The 22198-nt window shown below is 43.4% G+C and overlaps 2 protein-coding genes across 9 annotated transcripts in view; both read right to left on the reverse strand.

The window, feature by feature from the left end:
- The window catches only part of arhgap42b (Rho GTPase activating protein 42b), a 67379-nt gene extending 52950 nt beyond the window's left edge, over window positions 1–14429 (reverse strand). For 4 of the 5 annotated variants that reach the window (XM_086125356.1, XM_086125355.1, XM_086125354.1 and 1 more), the window contains exon 1: window positions 420–732. In XM_086125356.1, coding sequence (XP_085981482.1) covers window positions 420–573 — 154 coding nt within the window. In that variant the 5' untranslated portion in view covers window positions 574–732. Of the gene's footprint in view, window positions 1–419; window positions 733–14410 lie in introns of those variants that run through there. The other variant, XM_086125353.1, reaches the window with a different exon arrangement.
- A 3766-nt stretch (window positions 14430–18195) lies between these two features.
- Window positions 18196–22198, reverse strand: part of cntn5 (contactin 5) — an 80730-nt gene continuing 76727 nt past the window's right edge. For 2 of the 4 annotated variants that reach the window (XM_086125832.1, XM_086125830.1), the window contains exons 22-25: window positions 22046–22158; window positions 20682–20850; window positions 18873–18957; window positions 18196–18620 (exon numbers count right to left, since the gene is read on the reverse strand). In XM_086125832.1, coding sequence (XP_085981958.1) covers window positions 18605–18620; window positions 18873–18957; window positions 20682–20850; window positions 22046–22158 — 383 coding nt within the window. In that variant the 3' untranslated portion in view covers window positions 18196–18604. Of the gene's footprint in view, window positions 18621–18868; window positions 18958–20681; window positions 20851–22045; window positions 22159–22198 lie in introns of those variants that run through there. The other 2 variants (XM_086125833.1, XM_086125831.1) reach the window with 1 other exon arrangement.

Here is a 22198-nt window from a genome sequence, read left to right on the forward strand (position 1 = left end):
ATGAAATTAAAAAAAAAACACTGCCCTCTGTATCAATGAACACTTAGGTTTACTACACGATTGCAGTTTATTGATGTGGGCTTTTTTTTTTTTTGCGCGGTACTGGGTGTAAAAAGTTTGAGAAGCACTATTTTGGACACAGAGTCAGTCAGCGCCAAAGCAAAATGTGGAGTAGTCGACTTGACTCCCTCGGGGCCTCTCAAGTGCTCAGTGAGGCAAGTCTCATCTTGCAACCAACGAGAAGGACAAACAAACTATTCCAAGTGTTCTCACATGGAATAAATGCCATTCAATAATCCTCGCAAATGACATTTGCGTGCATTATTAAGCGCCCTTCGTCGTTCACCCGGCGTGTCGTTGCTTTTCATGTGAAATCAGGCGTGTTTATTGGTTTATTATCATTTCTTTGTTTTACTCACTCCTGAGGGCGCCGATGAGCATATTTCCATCCTTTATGAGCTCCTTGATGAACTTGTTGGTCCTCTCCAGTTCGAACTCGTGACACTTGAGACGCTCTCGGAAATCGGGACCGTCCAGAAAGGAGTCGCTAAACTCCAGCGTGGGGAGCCCCATGCTTCTTCTCGGGCCAAAGGCTCTCCTTCCTTCGCCTTCTCCGCTCGCGTCCTCCTTCGCGCTGGCGCACACCAAAAGAAAAAAAGAAAAAGTTGTTCGCGACAAACTTTCGGCTCCTCTCCTACTCACTTCCGGGTCCCCGGCTGCCGTGGTTCGAAGTTGGAGGCTTGGGGGTTGGATGTTGGGGGCGGCATCCGTCTAATCACGGTGGTCGCGTGACTCCTGCTGGTGGCTGGGGGCCCACGCCCACCACCCTTGTTACGGAAGGAAGGTGTCCGAATCCAAGGAGAACGACGTTTGTGTTTTAAGACGCGGTTTGGGTTTCAAACAAAGAGTTAGGATGTCGTAGCTGGGTTTCGAGCTCGATGCTGATGATTCAAGTGGGCTTGCAAAGGCAGGCTTAGGTTTCAAAATAGAGTTTCAAGTCAGGTCGGGTTTCCAATGATGGATTTTCAGCCAGCATTGAGGTTTCAAGACAGGTTTAGGGTTTCAAATGATGGCTAAAAGCCGATGTTAGCCTGTCAAAGTTGGGTTTCACATTTATGTTTCAAACCAGGGGAGGGGTTTTAAGTGGGGTTTTGAGACAGGGTCAGGATTTCAATAAAGGTTAGGATTTCATGTCAGGGGTTCAAGCTTGGATTAGTGTTTTAAATGTACATTTCAAAGTAGGGATCCAAGACAGGTACGTAAGCCAGGGTTCCATGAATGGGCTTGGCTGTCCAATGCCTTCGCACATGTAGAGACAAAAAAACAAACAAAAAAAGGTTTTAATAATGGGTGGCTTTGCTTTCATTTCCTCGGACGACCAACAGTGGCCGTTTGGCCTCAAGTCGCATCCGGATAAATCATCAGGGACAGATTAAGTTCATGGTCGTTGTTGCTCCATGCTAAGGTCACATCCACCAAACAGCCAGGAGAGAGGGAAAAAAAAATCTTCCTGAGGAGTTACGACGTCTTTTATTTGTTGTGTCATGCTAATATGACCGCTGTGAAGCTTCTCCCGCAGTGACCTCCTCTTATAAAACTCTGACAGTCGTGACCGGGCGCTGGCGGAAAAATGATTCACACCAAGGTTATGTCTCCATAAATCGGTCAACATCAGATATCAAGAGAATAGTGAAGTCATCATTTTCAAACTTGGTTATTCATATATATATGTATATATAATATGTGTGTATACAGTATATATTAGTTCATGTGTTGGTATCATTAAGTTGTTGTCTTTACAGTCCTTGCAGTCCTCTTATTGTTATCTCATGCAACGTGCTGCGGCTGCGCCATATCAAGAAAGTTGTATCAGGATTTGTTTCAGCAACAGGTGGATTTTTTATTTTTCAGAAACATCATCGCGATAAATTTCAAGACACAGCGCAAGCCTTCATCGGTCAAACTAATTTTTTTAAATGAGTGTCAAATCTGCATTTATGGACATCTCTGATTAAAATTTGCCGTCGGCCAGCGTCAATGGTTGATCCCTCCGAAAGGCTTCTTGAGGAGGACGTTCTGCTCTTGTGCACTTGAGGCAAACCGAGGCATTTGAGAGGGACAAATCGGAATCTGGTGCGATGTTTTGTTCACTTAAGTAGTCTTCAGTCAAATTAGCTGTACGCCTCCTTCCGAGATGAGAACACGAGCTGCCACTGTGTTCCCAGCTGATGATTAATGACCCTAATTTGCACTTCTTTTTTTTTTTTTTGTTATAAATCCAATCACGCTGTGACATTTCCTATCAAATGAGTCCTTCCTCATTTTTGCGTTGTTTACCTCTTGACAGAGCAATCTCACTTTATGACAAGCCGACGAGCTGTTCTGCATCATTACCTCCACCTCCACACACGCATATGCATCTGCCAGGCCGGACCAAACCGGACCAGACCACGACAGCGGTTCTCAAAATGGGGTACTTGGACCCCCACCAGGGGTCGGTGAGCTGTGGCTTGGGGAATCCACAAAATTAATTGCGATAAATGATTATGCTGTCATATTTGGCATACAGTGCTGACTCTACTTGCAAGTTGAACGTGGTCACACTCACTCCTTTGAAATGAATTGAGATGTTGAATATAATATGTCAAGTCAAGTCAAGTCAAGTCAACAGTATTTATAGAGCACTTTCAAACAGCCATCGCTGCATACAAAGTGCTGTACATGGAGCAATTTAACATGCACAATAAACAGTAAGACAAATCGGTAATAAAGGCGGTAGAAAGCACCAAACAGTAAAACCAAGAACAAATCTAAGTCATGCTGAGTCGAATGCCAAAGAATACAAGTGAGTTTTGAGGAGGGTTTTGAAGATGGGCAGCGAGGAGGCTTGCCGAATGTTTAGTGGGAGGTCATTCCAGAGAGAGGGACCAGCAACAGAAAAGGCTCGATCCCCTCTGAGCCTCAGTTTAGTTCTTGGTACTTCTAATAAAGTCTGGTCCACAGACCTGAGGCGCCGGGCAGGTGTGTAGGGGCGGATGAGCTCAGAGAGGTAAGGTGGCGCAAGATTATTCAGAGATTTGAAAACAAATAAGAGGATCTTGAAAATAACTCTAAAATGTCAATCCAAACGATTACATAAAGAAGACGGGTACAATTGCACAGTAAACAGCATCGTCATTTTTGTCAGAGGATAAAGAAGGTGTGCCTATGAGCATTGTATTGTGCTTACAAAACAGTACCATTGATGCTAGTTTTGATAGCATTTTAGCACTGTGTGTTAGCTATAAGCTAACACGCCTGTCCAACAAAGCTACTGTATGTGGTGCTTGTTTAAGTATATACAAGTTTAAGTATATTTGGCAGAACAATAACCTGCTCTGCCAAAACATTCAGAAGTTTTTCGAAATTCGAGAAAGCAGCCATGATTTAAGAGGTACCAACTTATTCAAAAAACTCAAAACAAGAACAAACATCAAGCAAAGAAGTGTATCTATCAAAGGTGTTAATCTGTGGAATAATCTCGAAACGGACCTGAAAATGAGTAAATCGCTTGCCGAGTTCAAAAAAAAATTCAAAAAAATAGTACAAACAACCTACATCAATCAGAGTTAAAATGATAAATTCAAAACATTAAATATAATGATAAATCAGAACTAAGTTGATAAATAGAGAAAGGTATATAAATATCCATTATGAATACAAGAGAAAATTGACACAAGAGTGTCAGGGTGTGGAAGTATATAATCCCGATACAAACCAAAAGTTGTAAAAATATCACGGTTAAGTGTAAAGTATGAGCCTTAATGGAGACTTCTTTCTTCTTACTTTTTTCTTTTCTGATTGATATAAAAATGATTTATTAGATACAATCACATAACGGGGTAGGACTAGATACGTTTTTTACTTCTTCCTACTCCCTTGAACATAATAACTGTGTTGAATGAAGATTGATTTCTTTCTTTTTACTTTTTTTATCTACCTTATTTTCTGTCAAATTATTACTGTATATATGTTTTATGTTCAATAAACAAACAAACAAACAAATATATTTTTTAAAGAGATAATTCTCTTTAGGGAAGAGATAAATAATCCAGTAAACTTCAGAGTGGCATTGAACATTTTGAAGTGAACACTTGGTCTTTTTTGTTGTTGTTGTTGAATCGTTGACTATATACCAAACTGCTGTTTGCTGTGAAGTTGGAGTTAGACATTTTGTAAAGCTTTATTTTATTTTTTTCCCTATTTTGACGTTGAGGAGGCGCTCCCTCCAGGTGTTTCAGTCTGAGTGATGAATGATGGGCGGCTCTGTCAACACTTTGCCGTGACTTTGCCTTTAAAAATTTAAGTTTACAGCCCCGCCATACGGGGTGGGGTGGGGGGGGGGGGGGTCTCTGCCCCTCGAGCACGCTCCCGTAACAGTTACTGCCCTGAGGAAATCGCCCTCTTGAGGAATTCATCTTTTGGATGTGTCATTTTGACCCCTTCAAGCTAAAACTTGGAAAATAATTTGAGAAAAAGAGAAACATTCAGGGCATTTTGTTTTTGTTATTTCATCATCGCTGCATACGAAGTGCTGCACGTGGAGTAAATAACAGACCTAGCCCCCAACAATTAAAATGAGTACAGTTAAAACAACACCTTACTCACACAAAAACAGTAAACACCATCAAACAGCAAAACAATGCCGAGACTCACGCTGAGTCGAAATCCATCGAAGAATATATATATATATATTTTTTTTTTTTTTCAAGACGAGATTTTAAAGTGGACAGTGGCTTGCATAACGTTTAGCGGGACGCCGTTCCAAAGAGAGGGGACAGCAATGGAAAAAGTTTGATCAAAAATGTTTGTGCCATTGCAGACAAAAAGTTATGTTATGTATTTGTGCTTTAATGGTTTCTTCTTTTTCTTCTTTTCCTTTCGGCTTTTCCCTTCAGGGGTCGCCACAGCGAATCAGTTGCCTCTATCTAACCCTGTTTTGTGCATCCTCTTCTCTCACACCAGCTACCTTCATGTCCTCTTTCACGACATCCATCAACCTCCTCTTTGGTCTTTTCTCTCGGCCTCCTGCCTGTGCTTTAATAGTTGAAAATATTAAATCGCATTTTCGAGCGGATTAAGTATGTGTCTGTGTTTGAATCGTACTTTTGAGTCATCAAGAAAATCAGGAAGAAATATTAAAAACTTGTCTTATTAAAACTCTTTCAATGCCAAGGACGTCTTTTCATGCCCCCCCCCCAATTCATTCAATTCCAGGTAAATGTATTTTTTTTTCATATTGTCGTGGAAAGAAGTGTTTGAAAAAGATTGGCACTGAATGAGTCCAATGACACGTGATTTCAGTAGCATTATGTACGCAAAGCATTATAGCATTATACAGCCATTCATTTTTGTGCAATAATGTGAAAATCGAAAAGAAAATGAGGGTGGCCCGGTAGTCCAGTGGTTAGCACGTCGACTTCACAGTACAGAGGTACCGGGTTCGATTCCAGCTCCGGCCTCCCTGTGTGGAGTTTGCATGTTCTCCCCGGGCCTGCGTGGGTTTTCTCCGGGTACTCTGTTTTCCTCCCACATTCCAATAACATGCATGGCAGGCTAATTGAACGCTCTAAATTGTCCCTAGGTGTGAATGTGAGCGTGGATGGTTGTTCGTCTCTGTGTGCCCTGCGATTGGCTGGCAACCGATTCAGGGTGTCCCCCGCCTACTGCCCGAAGACAGCTGGGATAGGCTCCAGCACCCCCGCGACCCTAGTGAGGATCAAGCGGTTCGGAAAATGGATGGATGGATGGAAAAGAAAATGAATTGCCTTTGAAGACGTGACTTATAAATGTGGAAAGAAAATATTCCCGCAGGAATCCATTCCCATAATGGAGAAAAAGTAAAGTACTCGAATTCAAAGAATTTGTTGTTTGTTTTTTCTACAGGCAAACAGCAGCCTAGGTAGCATGTTGAGCGCAACCTTGCTAATTTGCATAAATCTTTGCGACCTGTCGCCGATGCGCGCCAAGCGGCGTTGAGGTCGGAGCGAAGCCGTCCGATCAGCCCTTTTTGTTTTGTGTGTGTTAAATGGCGCGACCTTGGATTATCGAGCTTCTGTCACCGGCTGCGCTTTGAGGACAAAATGGATGGATGGCCGCGTTTGGCGCCGTCTTCGCAGGCGACCTCGCATTCGGGCCCGCCGCAGCGTAACAACTTGACATTTGCTGTAATGAGAGGGGAGGAATGTGTTACGGCTTGGCTGTTTGGAAAAAGAATGTGTTGTGAAATGTCGCCCAAAAAAAGATCTAATAAAATAAAGCACCAATGTTAGGAGTCTATGGTCATGCCATTTGTGATTCACGATTCATGAATTCACCTATTTGCGTTTTTGCTGAATCTGAAATCTGAATCTGAATACCCCCCCCCCCCCCCCCCAAAAAACGTTCACATTTGTGGTAGTCTTTTTGAAACGAGCCCAGTGCATTTATCAAGAAAGTTGGTTGAAGTGATACGTCTTGACTGAGAGACAAGCTAAGTTTAGCCTGGGTTGTAAGTGCGAGTAACAGAAAGTCTTTGCTGTACGTGCATATGCGGATGTACTTATGGGGCTTTTTTTTTTTTTTAATCAAATCATCTGTAAGCTGCTTCGTTCTCAGAGCATCCACTATTAACTTTTTTTTCCCACCCATTCACCGTTAATAATTACTGTGTACATTCACTGTTTATGTGTGTGTGTGTGTATGCATGTGTGTGGGGATTTCTTGGGCACAACCCCCCCCCCCACCACCCCAAATGAGTTACTATATGTAGCCTTTTCGCACCAAATTTTTTTCAGTCTACAGTATGTGTAAACCCACATTCCTAAAAAAAAAAGATGGGGAAAAAAAAAAGAATACAAGCAAACGGGAATTATAACTGTGTTCCTCATTTCCATATAATGATGTCACAACCTGCCACAGTGCTTTATACGTGCATCCGATGCTGACTTGGCCTTACATTTTCCGTTTCCATGGCGATTTGTGAGAATTCATTCTCCGCTCTGGCAAATGCATTTTTCAGACAGCAGACGTTCCATAAAAAAATAAAAAAATAAATAAAGCCCGGTCGCTTCAGCGGGCTTTTGAAAGAGAAGTCATTGAAAATTGCACCGGCAAGTGGAGAAAGACACTGTCGCATATCAAAAAGTGGCCACATTCACCTCCCGCAACTCTCCTAAGGCTGAGCCATGTCTTCAATTGACGTGTTCGCCATGGCAGAGCTCAGTAGGAGTTGGTCAAATTAGGATCCCTGGAAATTGCCCCAAATAGCTTCTTCAAACCAAAATGGCTGACTTCCTGTTCAAATCCATGCATGCATCCTTGAGACTTTTTCCTGCATGCTGTTTTGAGAGACATGGCCACCCAGTTGTACATTAATCCATGAAACTGATTATGGGAGGGGGGGGGGGGTGTTATTGGCTGGCAACTGATTCAGGGTGTCCCCCGCCTACTGCCCGAAGACGGCTGGGATAGGCTCCAGCACCCCCCGCGACCCTAGTGAGGATCAAGCGGTTCGGAAAATGGATGGATGGATGGGGGGGTGTTAGTGGGGGGGTTATTAAAAAAAAGATTCCAGGGGGCGCTACTGTGTAATGTAAAATGTAAAGTCTTTGGCTATGTCAAGGCCTCCGAAAAGGCCATTCATTCAGCGAAAGAAAAATAATTAAAGCTGCCAGCAATGACGAATGGGCATTCGACTCCCCCCCCCCCCCCCCCCACCATGATGGCAAATCCCACATTAGATGGCATGGGTAAAAAAAAAAAAAAAACCTTCATAATTTAGCGCCGCCCATCTGTCTTGTAGACTTGCTTTTGATTGGAGCTCATCGGGGCAAATTCCCTGCTTGAAGTGCCGGAATTCACCTGAAATGTCCGACTTTCGGCACAATTACGGGCTTGTGTCCTTGAGACGTTTCGAGAGTCTTGTTATGATTGACATGTACACCCAATTTTGGATGGGTGGGGGGCACGGAGTGAGGTCCTGCTGGAGATCACTAAAATACATGAATTTCCCCAGGGGACACACGCTTGCTAAAATTTGTGAGTTTTCTGGCATGTTGATGCGATGTTGATGCATCTGTCAACAAAATGATACCAAACATATTGTGCCCACAGTTTTGGATGCTGCTCACCAACAGTAAGTGTCACTTCCTAAACTGAGAGCTCTTTTTTCAAGTGAATGAAACTCAAGGGCTTTTCATTTGGAGGCAAAAAGCCGCAATGCAAAAAAGGCATTTTCCCCAGAAAGCTTGTTGGGGGAGCGGCGTACGTAATTCTTTTGGGCTGATGGAAAGCGCTTCAAGTGATTTATCTAATCAAGAGCGTCTCCGCCGCATTGCCAGGTGCGCCTCAGGAATACTGAGAATGTACTATTTGTGTCTATGAAAAGCATCATGGTATCCACGCACGTTTTTGGTGTGCCATCTCTTCATTCTGGGATAATTATTCACGATGACGCATGGGGCAAAAGGCAAAGTCATTTCAGATGGCTCCACGAGTAAAAAAAAATGCTTTTGGACCGCCGCTAGTTTTCTGCCTTCTTCTTTACACGTCAAAAATGTGATGCAAGTTAAATTGCTTTCAAGGAAGATGGAATGCTGGCCGGGTAATTTGCATTTCAGCAGGTTAAATTAACCCAGAAATAGATGTGGTGAAAATTCGCACATGATCATTGAGGTACCGGCTAATTAAGTGACTTTTTCTGTTGCTCCGATCAATGGCACAGACATCGTCTTTTGACGCTGAAATGAATAGCTAACGTGCTGTTGAAACGGTGTTAGCTAGCTGGCTAGCCATGTTGTGACCCAACAGGCTCGCGCATCTGCGTCCATAGTTAACCGACGAGATTTAAACTCACATTAAAGGTGGAGTTTGGAGGGAAACCAACATTTTTTTTCTTCCATGTCACCTTTGGGGCTCCAGTTCCATTTTAAGAAAAATAGCCAAAAAGCATGATGCTACCACAATCACGTTTCAGCAGACCAAGTGTTCAGACCCCCCCCCCCACCCCCTCCCGTACCATTTCACGTCTGGGGCTCTGCACTAATCCCCTAAACTGACTGTAGTCTTGTGAAGGATAATCTCATCGTCAGGTTCGTTTTTGAAGCATCCTGTCGAGCCACAAAAACTTGCCATGTCTCGACCTTAGCATAAAAAGCCGCTTTTTGTGCAGCAAATGCTAAACTGGGATTAACACGAGGGAGGAGAACGTCCGCTCAGCCGTGGGGGGGGGACGAGCCGTTTTGCATTGATTTTGTGCCAGTGCACGAACGGAAGGGAATCTCCACATCGAGCCCGATCATGTCGCATTTGTCCATTCGCGATTGAAAGGGATGTTTCATTGACACTTTATTAGGCTCATCGATCAGGACGTCAAGAGGGCCAAGGCCCATTCCGGCTACGTCGATTTTATTCTCATCGTCGCGTGACTATCGTCGGGATTGGAGCCACTTGAGTTATTTGGCTCGGTGCATTGATAACTGGTGGCTGTTAAAAAAGATAAACAGTCATCACGTCCTGTGGGAAATATCATTGGCGTGCACAGCCGAGTTGTTGTTGGTATTCATTTATGTAAAAATCCAATTCAAAGGAATGGAGACATTTTTTTCAGATTTAACTCTTCCCTCCATATTTTTCTACTCGTTCAATTATTCAAGTCAGACCAACTCGTGCATTTTTCATGGTCCCCAAATGACAGCATTTTTTCCCCGTATTTCACAACAAATTTCACAAACACATTTGACATTTTGTCCCAAAAACTGAAAGGAAAAAAAAAAACCTTGATTTAACAAAATTATTAAATTCATTCCCTTTGTTTAGGTTACCATTGACCATACACTTAAAATGTCTGACAAATTACAAATGTGGAAGAGAATGAATATACATATTCTAGAATCTGTCACGTTGAATTAATCTTAACCCGGATCCGAACCAGACTGCCCATTTGGTGCCAGTGTAAATGCAAACAGACGTGATTGTTTACTGTGCATTTTCTCAATTCGTTTATCTCCTGTTTCCCTCCCATGCAAAAATAAATAAATAAATAAACTGACAAGTGTCGCTATGCGCATGTGACAACCTGGCTTGACTGCGGGCTAAAGTCCAGCATTCCTCATTTGAGCTTGAAGTCAGAAAGGTCAACCCCACAACATTAATCATTGGCGCTAAGAAAAAAACGAAAAGTCAGCATCTCGCTGCGAGCTCATTAGGTGTGAATCTTTGCGTGCAACGACACATCTGCATGCAATCTGGAGGGGTGTGCAAAGCTGACCTGGCTGTCAATTAACATATCGACATGCATCATGCATGCATATATATATATATATACGACTTGCTTGAAATTTGAATGGGACTTTTTTTGGGAGGGGAGGGGGCACATCTAACCTCTGACTTATTAACTCATTCAGTACCAGCCAATTCTGGACCAAGTCTGAAAAGACGTTTAAAAACGTCTTTGGGAGTGAATGAGTTAATGACGTGCACACGTTTCTTCTTCCAACCTTTGCTCCCTGGGCCACAGCAGCTCAGTCTGGTGTGACAGGCGGCTCATCTCACTTTCAAGATTGCGTGACAGCGAACATGGGCGGATGGGTCAGAAGCGAGTGGAGGTGGCGTCGATCGGGTCATCGATTGGACAAGTATCTGCCGTGAGATGTCGGCGGCCTGCAGGGGGTTTGCAGTGACCTGCTTCCCGACTGTGGGGAATCCTTTGAACAACAGGCGGATGTTCGTCTTGATTTTACTTTGTGCCTCAAAAAGAAGATCTATTTTTATTATGCTCCTTTTTTTTCAAAAATGGCAATTTTTGTCAACCGATTCGAATCATTTCCGTGTCATGCAATTAATGGGGGACATTCTCCCAAGGAAAATTAGCCTTCCACATTTTTCACTTACGCACCTTCACCATATTCCCTCTTTTATCAAGTCTTCCACATTTTCCAAGACAACATTGCAAAATTGTGGGTGTTTGAAGAAGACACTCAGAAACAAATTTTAAGTGCGAATTTCAGCAGGATTGATCATGGTGTCGTACACACATACCGATCATTGTTTTTCTTGTTAGCCTGATTTCCCACCTCTTCACATTGATTTGATTATCGGATGTCTCGAAGATGATCCTGAGCGATTACGCTGTATGGGCTCCTCCTCGATCGGTTTGAAAAACAGTCCAGGCTGACGATCATAACCTTGAATGTCAAGTGTGTGCCGTCTGGCGATTTTTTTTCTTCTTCTTTTTTTTTTTTTTCACCTTTGACAAATCGGTTAAGATGTTCAAAATGCGCATACCCTTTACACTTTAGTTTGGAGTGGACGTATCGGGAATAACCGCTTTGCTGGCTGGCACTATTGGATGTCATATCTGGTCCTGTGTGCAGCGCAGAGATGGGCAACCACCGGGCTTTCACAAAAGCCAATTTAACGGCGGGGTTTGGCTGCTGCGAGGAAACCGGTAGATGAGCACAGTGCGACCCTTTTACTGTTTAACGACTCTGTTTCAGTTTAAAGGAACCCTCGGATCGGCCTTGGCTGATCCCCGGCTTCAGCCCGGGGAACCTTTAAAGCGGGCAATATGTCACCACCGCGAAAGGTTGGCTTTGCCGTAAAGCGTCCAGTGAAGCCATAAAAAAAAAAAAAAAAAAGGGGGGGGTGTCGGTGGTGGGGTGAGCTGTGAACCGGACGCTACCCTGAGGATAAACCTCCGCATTTGCCTTTCCTTGCAGATTGGACGGGGCCGGGCGACAGGTCAGGACGGTTCAATCCGCGGAGGAGCCAGTGCATTAGAGGAACAGATTAGACTTTGATCCATCCGAATCTAGACGCAATGAATAAAACATTGGGTATTACGCTCAGATCCATTTGTTATTAAGGTCTTAAAAGCTGAGCAGACCAGAGGACAGAAGGCGAGAGGCTGGAAGGATTGCTTGCAATTTAGAGAGAAACCTCAATGGAGGCGGCGGCCTGAAATCGGCGTTTCCGAGCGTGACCTTGGGGGAACGATGACCTTCTCTTGGAAAACCAAGGGCACCTCCACATTTTGTGTTTCCCTCCTCGTTGGAAGGCCAACAAATCTCCAGGCCATCTTGAAAACGCAACGCATCTCTCGCCCTGTTGGCATCCCTTGTACTCTTTAGCATCGATTCTCAAACTGCGCCCTCCCGGGTGGCAACAAGCTTTACTTTGGTGGTCCGCAAAATAATTGTATTACCGGTATCTTGAGTGATTCAAAAAAAGAGAAAGCGACGGGGGGTAGGAGGAGAGAGAGGGAATAAAAAGTTGTTGATACACAAGCTATGCATGTTTAAACGTTTCAGCACCTTGGGTCTTGTTCACCGTCAACCAGTGGCGGGCCGTGCATTTCAACCTTAGGCCTTCAGTGACGTCACATACATGAACACAATATAGGCTCGTCAGGCAGCACTTAATTTCAGGAGCATTTAAAACCATCAAGTATGCATTCACAATTAAGAGCAGGAAACTAAATTTACAGATATTGTCAAAAAATAAAAAGATTGAAAAAATACTCAATAAAATGCCACCCAAATTACGCTGTGTGATCATAAACAAGTCTGTCCAATAAATTGCGCAATGTCGCAGTTTCATAGAAGACACCAACCACACAATAACAAAACAAACTATTCTTTGAAAATAAAATGAACAGATCATTTGCATTTTGAGAATAGGCTATACAACGGCAAATAACTGAAAATGTTGAGCAGCTGAGATTGAACAAATTTTAGTCCACGAAGCTGACTACAATGCGCCATTATAAATTGCAGGTGAGCTGATTTATTTGATACATTTTTCTATCTTTGTCATTTTATTTTCATTAATACTAACGAAATAAAATAACAAGAAGAAATGTAAAATAAAATTCATTTACTCACCAATGTAGTGCCTGTTCACTGAGCTGCAGATCAACGCGAGTGTCCCCAAACGTTTTTAAACGCACCGTAGCTTGTAAGTGCCCAGCCGTGCTCTGATGTTTCCTTGCTGCCTTGAAAATTGTGTGGAAAGTAGTCCTGCAACCAGATCAACGTCTTCTCCTTCGGCCATTTTGGGTCAAAATGCAGCAACAGCTCCCTCTAGCAGGCGCTAATCCAATCACCGAACGCGACACTGCGAGGTGGCCCTGGTACGCAGACTCGTGATCTGATTGGCTATTGCAAGCTGACTGTGCCCGTTCATTTACAGCGCACAGGGGCCTGCTCTGTTTCATCTGAAGGCTGCGAGCAAGTTTAGTTCGTCTAAGTGGAAATAATATGACGTAAAGAATACAGAGAATACTTTTGTTTACATATTTATGAAAATAAAATAACATCAATTAAATTTATGTTATTCTCAGAAAAGTAAATGTATTAAATGTACTTTTCTGAGAATGTTTAGGCCAGCAGAGAAGGCCTTGCCGGCCCTGACGGAACGCCACTGCCGTCAACAAATGGCAGATAATAGAATAACACCATTTTACAAGAAGAAAGGGCTTTTTTTTTTCGAGAACAGACAGCGTGATATGCCTCCGAGAACAAAAGCTAACTTCTTAGCATCCCCGCCGAGATTCGCACTCGGACCCGCCTGCCGGCACTCAACTTGCGAACACTCGGCTTCTATTTTTGTCGGAGTTTGTTAAAGGTGAATCTCATCAGGTACGCCGTGTAAAAGCGCAGTTGAGGGTCTTCGTTTTGCCAGTCGCGTCAAGGAGCAACACCTTCCCTTTGATTTTTACAAGCAGCAAGTTGTTAGCTCATCATTTTCACCAGCGTTCAGCTTTTCATGTCTGTTTTATCACACAAATTGAAATATAATTTCCAAAGGCAGAACAATAAGCCTATTCCACCAGCTTCTTGATTGTCTCTAAAACGTAGCAACCCTACCTTCGTCCTTCTTCCGGGCATGTCAGTATGGACTCGCTTTTTTCTTTTTCTCACATTTGCTCATAAATGTTCTCCATAATGAGGATTCGCAGCAGGATGCTTTGCGCTTTAATTTCCTTACGGGGAGGCGGGCGCGCTCGGTGCATTTTTTTTTTAAATTGGCTGCTATTTTAATTGCGGCGCAAGGTCTGCAATTAAAAAGAAGCGATGAGAGCGAGGCGTTCATGAAAGCGTTTCCGCAGGCAAACGAGGGCCAGCCTCAACAAGTATGTTCTCGGCCATCATCCTTCATGTCCTCATTATCGGCCACTCGATCCATCACCCTGTTGATGTTTTCTTCCATCCGTTTTGTGCTGTTTAGGGTCACGGGTGAGCCGGAGTTGAACCCAGGGGCGATTTTGAAAGTAGCCGGGTACACTGGTTGCCAGTCCCGTCCAGTGGCACTCTTTTATTTTGATTTTTTTTTTTTAAATTAAATAAATGTTTACCGCAGGTGATCAGTTTGTTGTAATAAAAATGCTCACCACCAGATGGCAGACGTCACTCAAGATCACCTCCTGAATCAGAGAAGAAGAGAGAGCCAGGGCCAAATCAGGTCAAGAAAATCATGTCGTCAGGTAAAATGAGAAACGGATTCTCTGTTCGCCGAATTTAAAAATATGTTTAAGTTTGCACTCAGACACAATCAGACATGAACGATCTCAAGCTAACTAGCCCCTCCAACACCAATTGTAAGAGTTCCCAAATATAGATTTATTTATTTATTTTGCACAGTTACAAAATGCGTTACAAATGAACATGATGGCTGAGAGAAGCGGATGATGCAGCCAAGGTAACACATCGGTGATAAACTCTTTACCGGCCACTCCATTTGAGGATTTTGAACGGTATGCAGGTCGAATGTACGGTGGTATAAAATTAACATCTTTGAGTTAGCTGATTTTTTTTTTTATTTTTTTTATGTGCTATGTGTCTGTTTGCTGTTCAGCAGTGTTGTGCCATCTTTGAATGGGAAGTTTTGTAAAAGAGTGCAAAAATACATTAGGCCTCTGCTTATTTTTGTTTGTATTTGATGAGTGGATCTTTGAAAATATTTAAAATACTGTTTGCTCGAGTAGTTCAACAACCAGACATTTCCATACATCCCTATTCAAAACGGCATTCTGGTCATACATCTGGTTAGGAAGCGTGCGGTCCATCACTCACCAAGCCTTCCTCCCAAAAAGCAAGCAACGCAAAGTCCCGGAGGAACACAAATCACAAGTTGGAGCAAACAAATGAATGTCAAAGTCAAACAGGACACTCACTCGCTGTTATTCCTCCCCGTTCGGCTCCCCTCGCTTTACGGGTCTCGAGACGACTTCAATTAAGGCGGCCATGATTAGCGCTCGGGTGCAAGGCGAGAGAAAAGACAAAAAAAACTGCGTGTTGACTCGAGAGCCAAAGCCGCCGCCGCTGCATTAATCCTTTTGTTCACATTAGTCGACACATGGCACGCCTCCCTAATTCTCATTCCCGAGCAGCAAGAGGCTGAAAAGCCAAACATGGCAAGATGAAGAAGAAGAAGCACATTTGCATGCGCAAGCAATGGTCCAAGCACCTCTGCTTACCTCTGGTACCACCCCACAGGACTTAGCAAACACAAGATGACAACACAATCATGTATTCTATTGTGCATTGTAATAAAACAATACACGCAAGGAGAACTCATCAGCGTAATAATGCAAATAAATCACGTCTACCGAGCTACGGATTCCACTGCACCCTCCTCACTTTTTATTGATGCCCTTACTTATGTATTTATGTTATTCACGTCGTAAGCAAGTGACAACAAGTCTCCGTTCCCTTGATTGCCCCGCAGGGATGAATTCACTTTTCGGAGTGCAAACCTGTGCAACTTTTGTGTCTTTTTGAGCTAAAGTGCATCCAAAAAGTCTCGACAGTGAGTCACTTTGCCACGTTTTGTCCAAAATCGAATTTTTTCAATTTGTTCAAAAACGAATCTACTTCCAACACTACATGCATGAAAAGTTCCTTTTCCATGTAAATTATTATGACTTCATTCTCATTGCATCTTTTCCTATTTAAAAAAAATTATATGCATGTGTATATATATATATTTTAATTTATATATATATATATATATAAATTAAAATAACATTTTTTGCCTGATTTATGTGCAAAACTTGAGGAGTTTTTGTTCATGTTTAGGCCCTCAAAAATCTAAACGATTGCAATAACAATAATAATATGTATTTAATGTAAAATTACGGAATTGTTAATTAGGTTGTGCAAAAATGTATTGCCCCCCCCCCCCTCCATAATCAACCGTAGTGCTACGTTCAAACTGTGCATCATGCTACAGGGGCTGACAATATTAAATCAATCTTTTAAGAACTAAAATCTCTCGTTTTTTGCTCAACACTTGGGCCTACTGTGCTACTGTGAGTTAACGTTAGTCAGGTTGGTGGTGCAAGCAATTTTCTTTTTTAGGGGATACTAAATATTAACGATTTGAGAAGTAGAGTACTTCTGTTGAGCACTGGCAAGGCCTCAGCCTATCTTGCCATTATTTTATTTATTTATTATTTTAACCTCACACACGCACACACACACACACACACTCACACGCACGCACGCACACACACGGGTGGACTTGTGGTATAATTGCTGACACTGTAGCTTGTGGCTCTCCCTTGCACAAAACATGATCCATTATCATAAATCACATGTGCCAACACAGACAGCAGCTGCATGAATAATTAAAGGTCGCCCCATTACCATTTGCGCGCGTGCGCATGTGTGCGTTTCCAAAAGCTGCAAAAATGATTAAAAAAAACAATGAATAAATCAATAAAAACAAATCAATGTTTCTGCAGTCCATACACAAATTGGTGCAGGTCAACCTTGGCGCCAGCATCATCCCAGTCAACCTCCCACCCACTAAAAATGTTTTCAGAAAGTGCTCGGAGCAATGCGAGTCCTCAGCGCGCTTTACGTCCCAAGTGGTCGACCCGCTGAGCTGTGCTTCTTGCAGAAACTCAAAATGTCTTCGCTGAAAATTGACTAACACTTATTTGGATGGTTTGGACAGCAAGGAGGAAGAGTGGGAAGCGCATGTGCCTCGTCGTTCTCTCAGGTTCAAAAGTGGACTATGGCCTTTCCGGTGTGAAGGCTGCATGCTGTTCTTTGACCCGTGCTTGGGCGTACGCCACCTCTAAGCCCAAAGTCAGCTCGGAGAGGGAAGGGATGCTGGCCCGCGTCCCGTTTGGCTCCCCGGTCCCACTGGATGCTGCCAAATTAAATGGCAGCGCCGCGTGACAAATGAAATGTTTGCCGTGTCTGAGTGGTGACATTTCAAGCCAGCTGCGAGAGAGGCAGAAATAAAAGGTCCCCCGTCCATTGTCTTAAGTTTCAAACTCTTTTGTGCTTGGCTGCACTTGGGATATTTGACTGGAATGACGACAAACTCGCTCAGTGCTTTCGGTTTGGTACTTTGATTTTGTTTGTATGAGCTTTCCATTCCGCAGATTTCACCGACCTCGCATCTGCCGCGATGAACGGAGTTGGCTGAATTGTTTTGGTTCCAATGAAAAGCATGGACATTGTTAAGGCCTGACTAAATGAAGCTCCTCGCCTCATTCCAACATAGTTGCTTAGCACCAAGATGCCACTAGACTGCGCCAAAGCCAGATCTTTATTTTCGATATGGCTTTGGCATAAGCATGAACACAGCGAATAGGAGAAAAGGTTCAACAAAGTTGCGACAGTACATCAATGGCGAACCACAGCTTGGCTCAGGTTGACTCAACTTTTGGAGTTTTGTCTTAAAAAAAAAAATGTTGGTTTGTACAAAATCGATTTGTTTCCAACATTTTTTTTTTCAGTATGAACAACATGAATAAAAGTTTTGGCTTGTTTCAAACAAAACGGGCCAATTTCTTGAGCTGGTTTGTACAAAATGACCACAATTTTTGGTTTGTGGCAAACAAAATGACCCAATTCTTGGTTCAAATTGACCCAAGAGGTCAATTGATCCAAATTGAGTTATTTAAAAAAGAAAAACAAAAAAAAAAACACTTTTGTTTCGTCTGCCATCGTGATTGTGCAATGTCAAGACGAGTCCTTCGTTAAATTATCTTTTGAATTAACAATTTTTGAGACACATTTGAAAGTTTGCTTTAAGACATCAATGCCAATGGAGGCCTTTCTTTTGGACTCACGGATTTCATGTCTTGACCTCATCATCATATTCTCAGCGCCACGACTCACATTTGAATCCATTGTAAAAGATGACAAGAGGACACGCTTGTAAAAATATACATCACATTTATTGGTCACCAGAAGTCCCTAAATGCTGCCTACTGTACTTCCACCAACGCGGGCCACGGAGCACCAAAGCGCTGCTACCAACAGAAACAAAGCTGATACGCACCACCGTGTTCTTCTCTAAAAGGTAACACAATGTACAAAAAAAGAAAAAAGCAAGTCTTGGAAAGTAGTCCGAGCCATCGTGGTTTGGTCCATTAAGAAGAAGAAGAAAAAAAGCACTTCTTTCCTCGAGTGAGTTTTCTGCCGCCTGGCTAGTCGGGCAGCCAGAGGAAGGAGGAGGTGATGCGGGGGCGCAGGGGGTGGCCGATGCACATGTCCCAGATAATCCTGCTCGTGCTCCCATTGCATCTTTCCGAGAAGTATTCATGCTCCGCAGTCCCCGGGGGTCAATGAGACGAAGCACTTTTTAAAAAAACAATAAATAAAACCTCTCCTCGCACGGCACACGACAGCACGACACTAGCGCGATGTTGGACACGAAACTAAACAGGGTGACGAGATGAGTCAACCCCCCTCCGCCCGGACCGTTCCTCCTCCGTGGGAACGCCGAACGGCGGCGTCAAAGGGAATTAAAAAATGAAGAAGGGCGAGTCCCCCCCCCCCCCCCCCCCCCCACCCCCCCTTCTTATCAAAAAACATATGAAGCGGCCTCACCAGGACGCTGAAGGCACCAGCAGAACCAGGAGCAACACAGACCACGCCAGGTTCTGTTTGCACTCGCCGCTCTTTGCCCGCACACCTGACAGGACCAAGAGTGCGAGGATTAGGAGCAAGATGCACACACAAGTCTTGGACAGTCAACATCCGCCTATGCATATTTATTTTTAAGAATAATCAGAATATGGTCACCCCCCCCCCCATCCACACACACACACACACACACACACACACACACACACACACACACACACACACACACACACACACACACACACACACACACACACACACACACAAACACCACCACAAATACCCCAAATCTATGTATTATTGATGGCTCCTGTAAGACATTTGGTCAAAGGTTAGCAGTGCAGCGCATGACCAAACCATAGCATTAGCCATGATCAGCTAGTGGGAGAAGAGATTATTTACCCCAAAATAATTTGACTTTTTTTTTTAACTTAAGAAGTGTGAATCAAACTGATAGTCCTTCACATTAATTAAAAAAAAAAAAAAACTCCGCTGGAGATAAATGTGACTGGCAGGTTAGCACACTCTGATTCAACAGATTTATCTGTGAAGATGGCTTCAACATACCTATTGTTGTATAAACATGTATTTTTCAAAAATAAACTTAAAATTGATCAGTATCCAAGAAGAGGGGCTCAGTTTCAAAAAGGTTCTGTGCATTTGCACAACAAAAGTTAGCTGGCTAACTGCTAGCTATAAAAGAGGAAGATCATCCCAGCCAGTGAGTATTAGCACCAAAAACCACACCCGGTTCTACCTTTGGCCACGGTATGCTGAGAGACCTTGGTTTAAGTAAAATATTTTAAATTAAATGGGGCGGGGGGGGGGGGGGGTTCCCTGGAGAGAAAAGTGTCTGTCAAAGCAGGTTTGCAAAGCAGGTTAGCATACTCTTTGATTCAACAGATTTGTCTGTGAAGATAGCTTCAAGATAGCTTTTGGAATAATAATAATAATAATCTCTTAGGAATATATTTCCTAAGAGAGCCCAATTTTAAACCGGCTCAATTTGACCGGAGGCGTTCAATCAAAGCCGAATAGCTACACGACATTTCCAAACGCAGTGTGTGGTGAGAGACAACGGTGTCATTGTCCAACTAATTACGGGTGCAAACAATACAGCCAGTGAACCGGCCACGAGGATAAAACATCTGCTAGGCGGTCTCGTCTGGTCGGCGCGCCGCTAGCAGGTTAATTGGCCGAGCGCGTCCGTGAAGCTTTGTCTGTGTGTGGGTGAGGTAATTAAAAGAGTATTAGCCAAAGAAAACTTTGCTCACGCAAGAGCTTTGACTGCTTAATTACAACGGATAGCAGTGAACTATCCGAAAATAAACAGCTGTGGGGGTAGTAAAGAAGTACATCCAGATAAGTTTACAGATACATTTTTTTCAGCTAACTGCAGTTTACGACAATGTTTATCGAATAAAAACTGACTGTCAAAACACACGATAATTTAGATTTGAATGAATCAGTTGATGCTCCGGAGGAAGGTCAGTTTTGCATATCGCCCCCCACCCCCCCCAAAAAACGTATTCATTTTAGAGTACAACAGAACAAGTTGACTATTTGTCAACATATTTTCTCAACCCTTTAGTTTCTTTTGCTACTCAGGGAACGCCTTGTCCGATTGGCTGACAAGATTCAGCTAAAAAAATATTCACCGCAAAGCTCAAGCGGCGCAAATTTCCCTAGAGGTTCTCCCAAGTCGACGAGTCAAAATGACCGTGACATTTCAAACGTCACCCTTGCCCAAAAAACTCGACAGAGACAGCTTACCGGAAGAGGTGACGAGTCGTATTTGCGAGCTGACCAGCCCTTCGCCGCCCTCGCTGAGGGCGCGCACCTCGATGACGTACGTGCCGCCCTCCGGAAGCGAAAGCGTGGTGGATGGGTTGATGGTGCGAGTCACCTGGTTGTGGCCGCGGCCCTCCTGCTTGAGTAACACCTGTGCAACGACGACACAAAGAGCCATTTTATGTTCTGGGTCGTATTTGTCATTGTGTGCGTTTTGGTTGACTTTCGTGAATTCTGGCACCTGAGCCGTGCATGAATAGAGTCGTCCTTAAAACACAGGTTGATCGCTCCGGGGGATTCTCGCGCGGCTAGCCTGCGCTGCGCAATACGTGGGGACGGGCTGGCAAATGAGGCAACAAAGCTTTCCAAACTACAGAAGCAGGATTTCCACACACTCCCAAGATGGCACTGGATCATTGAAGAGAATCAAGTTTTAAAACATTTCGACTGAACAAGCGAAGGAAAATGCCCCCCCACCCACCTGTATTCCCCCCTCGCCTGCCTTGTAACAGCTTGGAGGTCACGAGCCAGAAGGGCGTTCTTGCCGCCTCTGAGCTGGAAAGCTTTGAAAGGTAGCCAGCTTTCTTCCTCCTCCTACTTGGCTTCCTCCTCCGCAGCCTCTCTCGCCGTGTTATCGGAGCATCAATGAAACCCCTGTTGCTATTTTTAAACCCCTCGTCACTGCGTAACGTACTCTGGTATTTTTATATGTATTTCTTCATCCATACAGTGATAGGGATCATCTTCAAAGCTAGCTGTAGTGTGCATGCCGGGCCAGTATTTGGCAGAATACACGTGAGCCAGTGTTGTTTTCGTTTATGTGTTATTATTTTGGAGTGATGGACATTGATTCCACTGTTACCACTTTATCCGTTATTCTTTGCTATTGGGTGGAAACGTTGCATTTTATTTTTAACTGAAAGGGACCAAAACTAGACAAAAACTTTGAGTTTTTAATGACTAAAATTATCACAAAAAAGGAATGACTAAAATATGACTAAAATTAATAATCATTTTTGCCCAAAAGACTCAGACAAAATTGAAAATGGCTGCCAAAAACAACACCAATGTGAGCGTAATCAATCCTGATTGCTAAGTGGAATTTTTTTAAAATTTGGAATCACGAATGGTGATGTAGTTCACAAGCAAATGGAATAAAAGTGCGGACTGAGCCAACTTGTCCTCTATTTTTTTTATTAATTAATTATTCTTTATAATGAATTCAAGTGGTATATTATTTAGCATTTTCATGCTTGAATTATTTTCTTATTTTCAAGATTTTTAAATTGTCATGTTTACGTTATTATGCGAACTGCTCCAGTAGGTCGGAAAACGGGCCTGCTTACCATGTAGCCGATGACGTCAGACTCATTTTCCTTGGCCTTAACTGGGTCCCAGCTTAAAGACACATTGTTGCCCTCTTGAATCCACAACAGGTTGCCTGGAAGCTGCACAGGAGCTGAAGAATCGCAAAGGAAAAAAAAAATTCATCAGGCCCA

Source organism: Hippocampus guttulatus, chromosome 12 (assembly GCF_054856545.1).
Source record: "Hippocampus guttulatus isolate MCC_2025c chromosome 12, RoL_Hgut_1.0, whole genome shotgun sequence".
Classification (NCBI taxonomy): Eukaryota; Metazoa; Chordata; class Actinopteri; order Syngnathiformes; family Syngnathidae; genus Hippocampus; species Hippocampus guttulatus.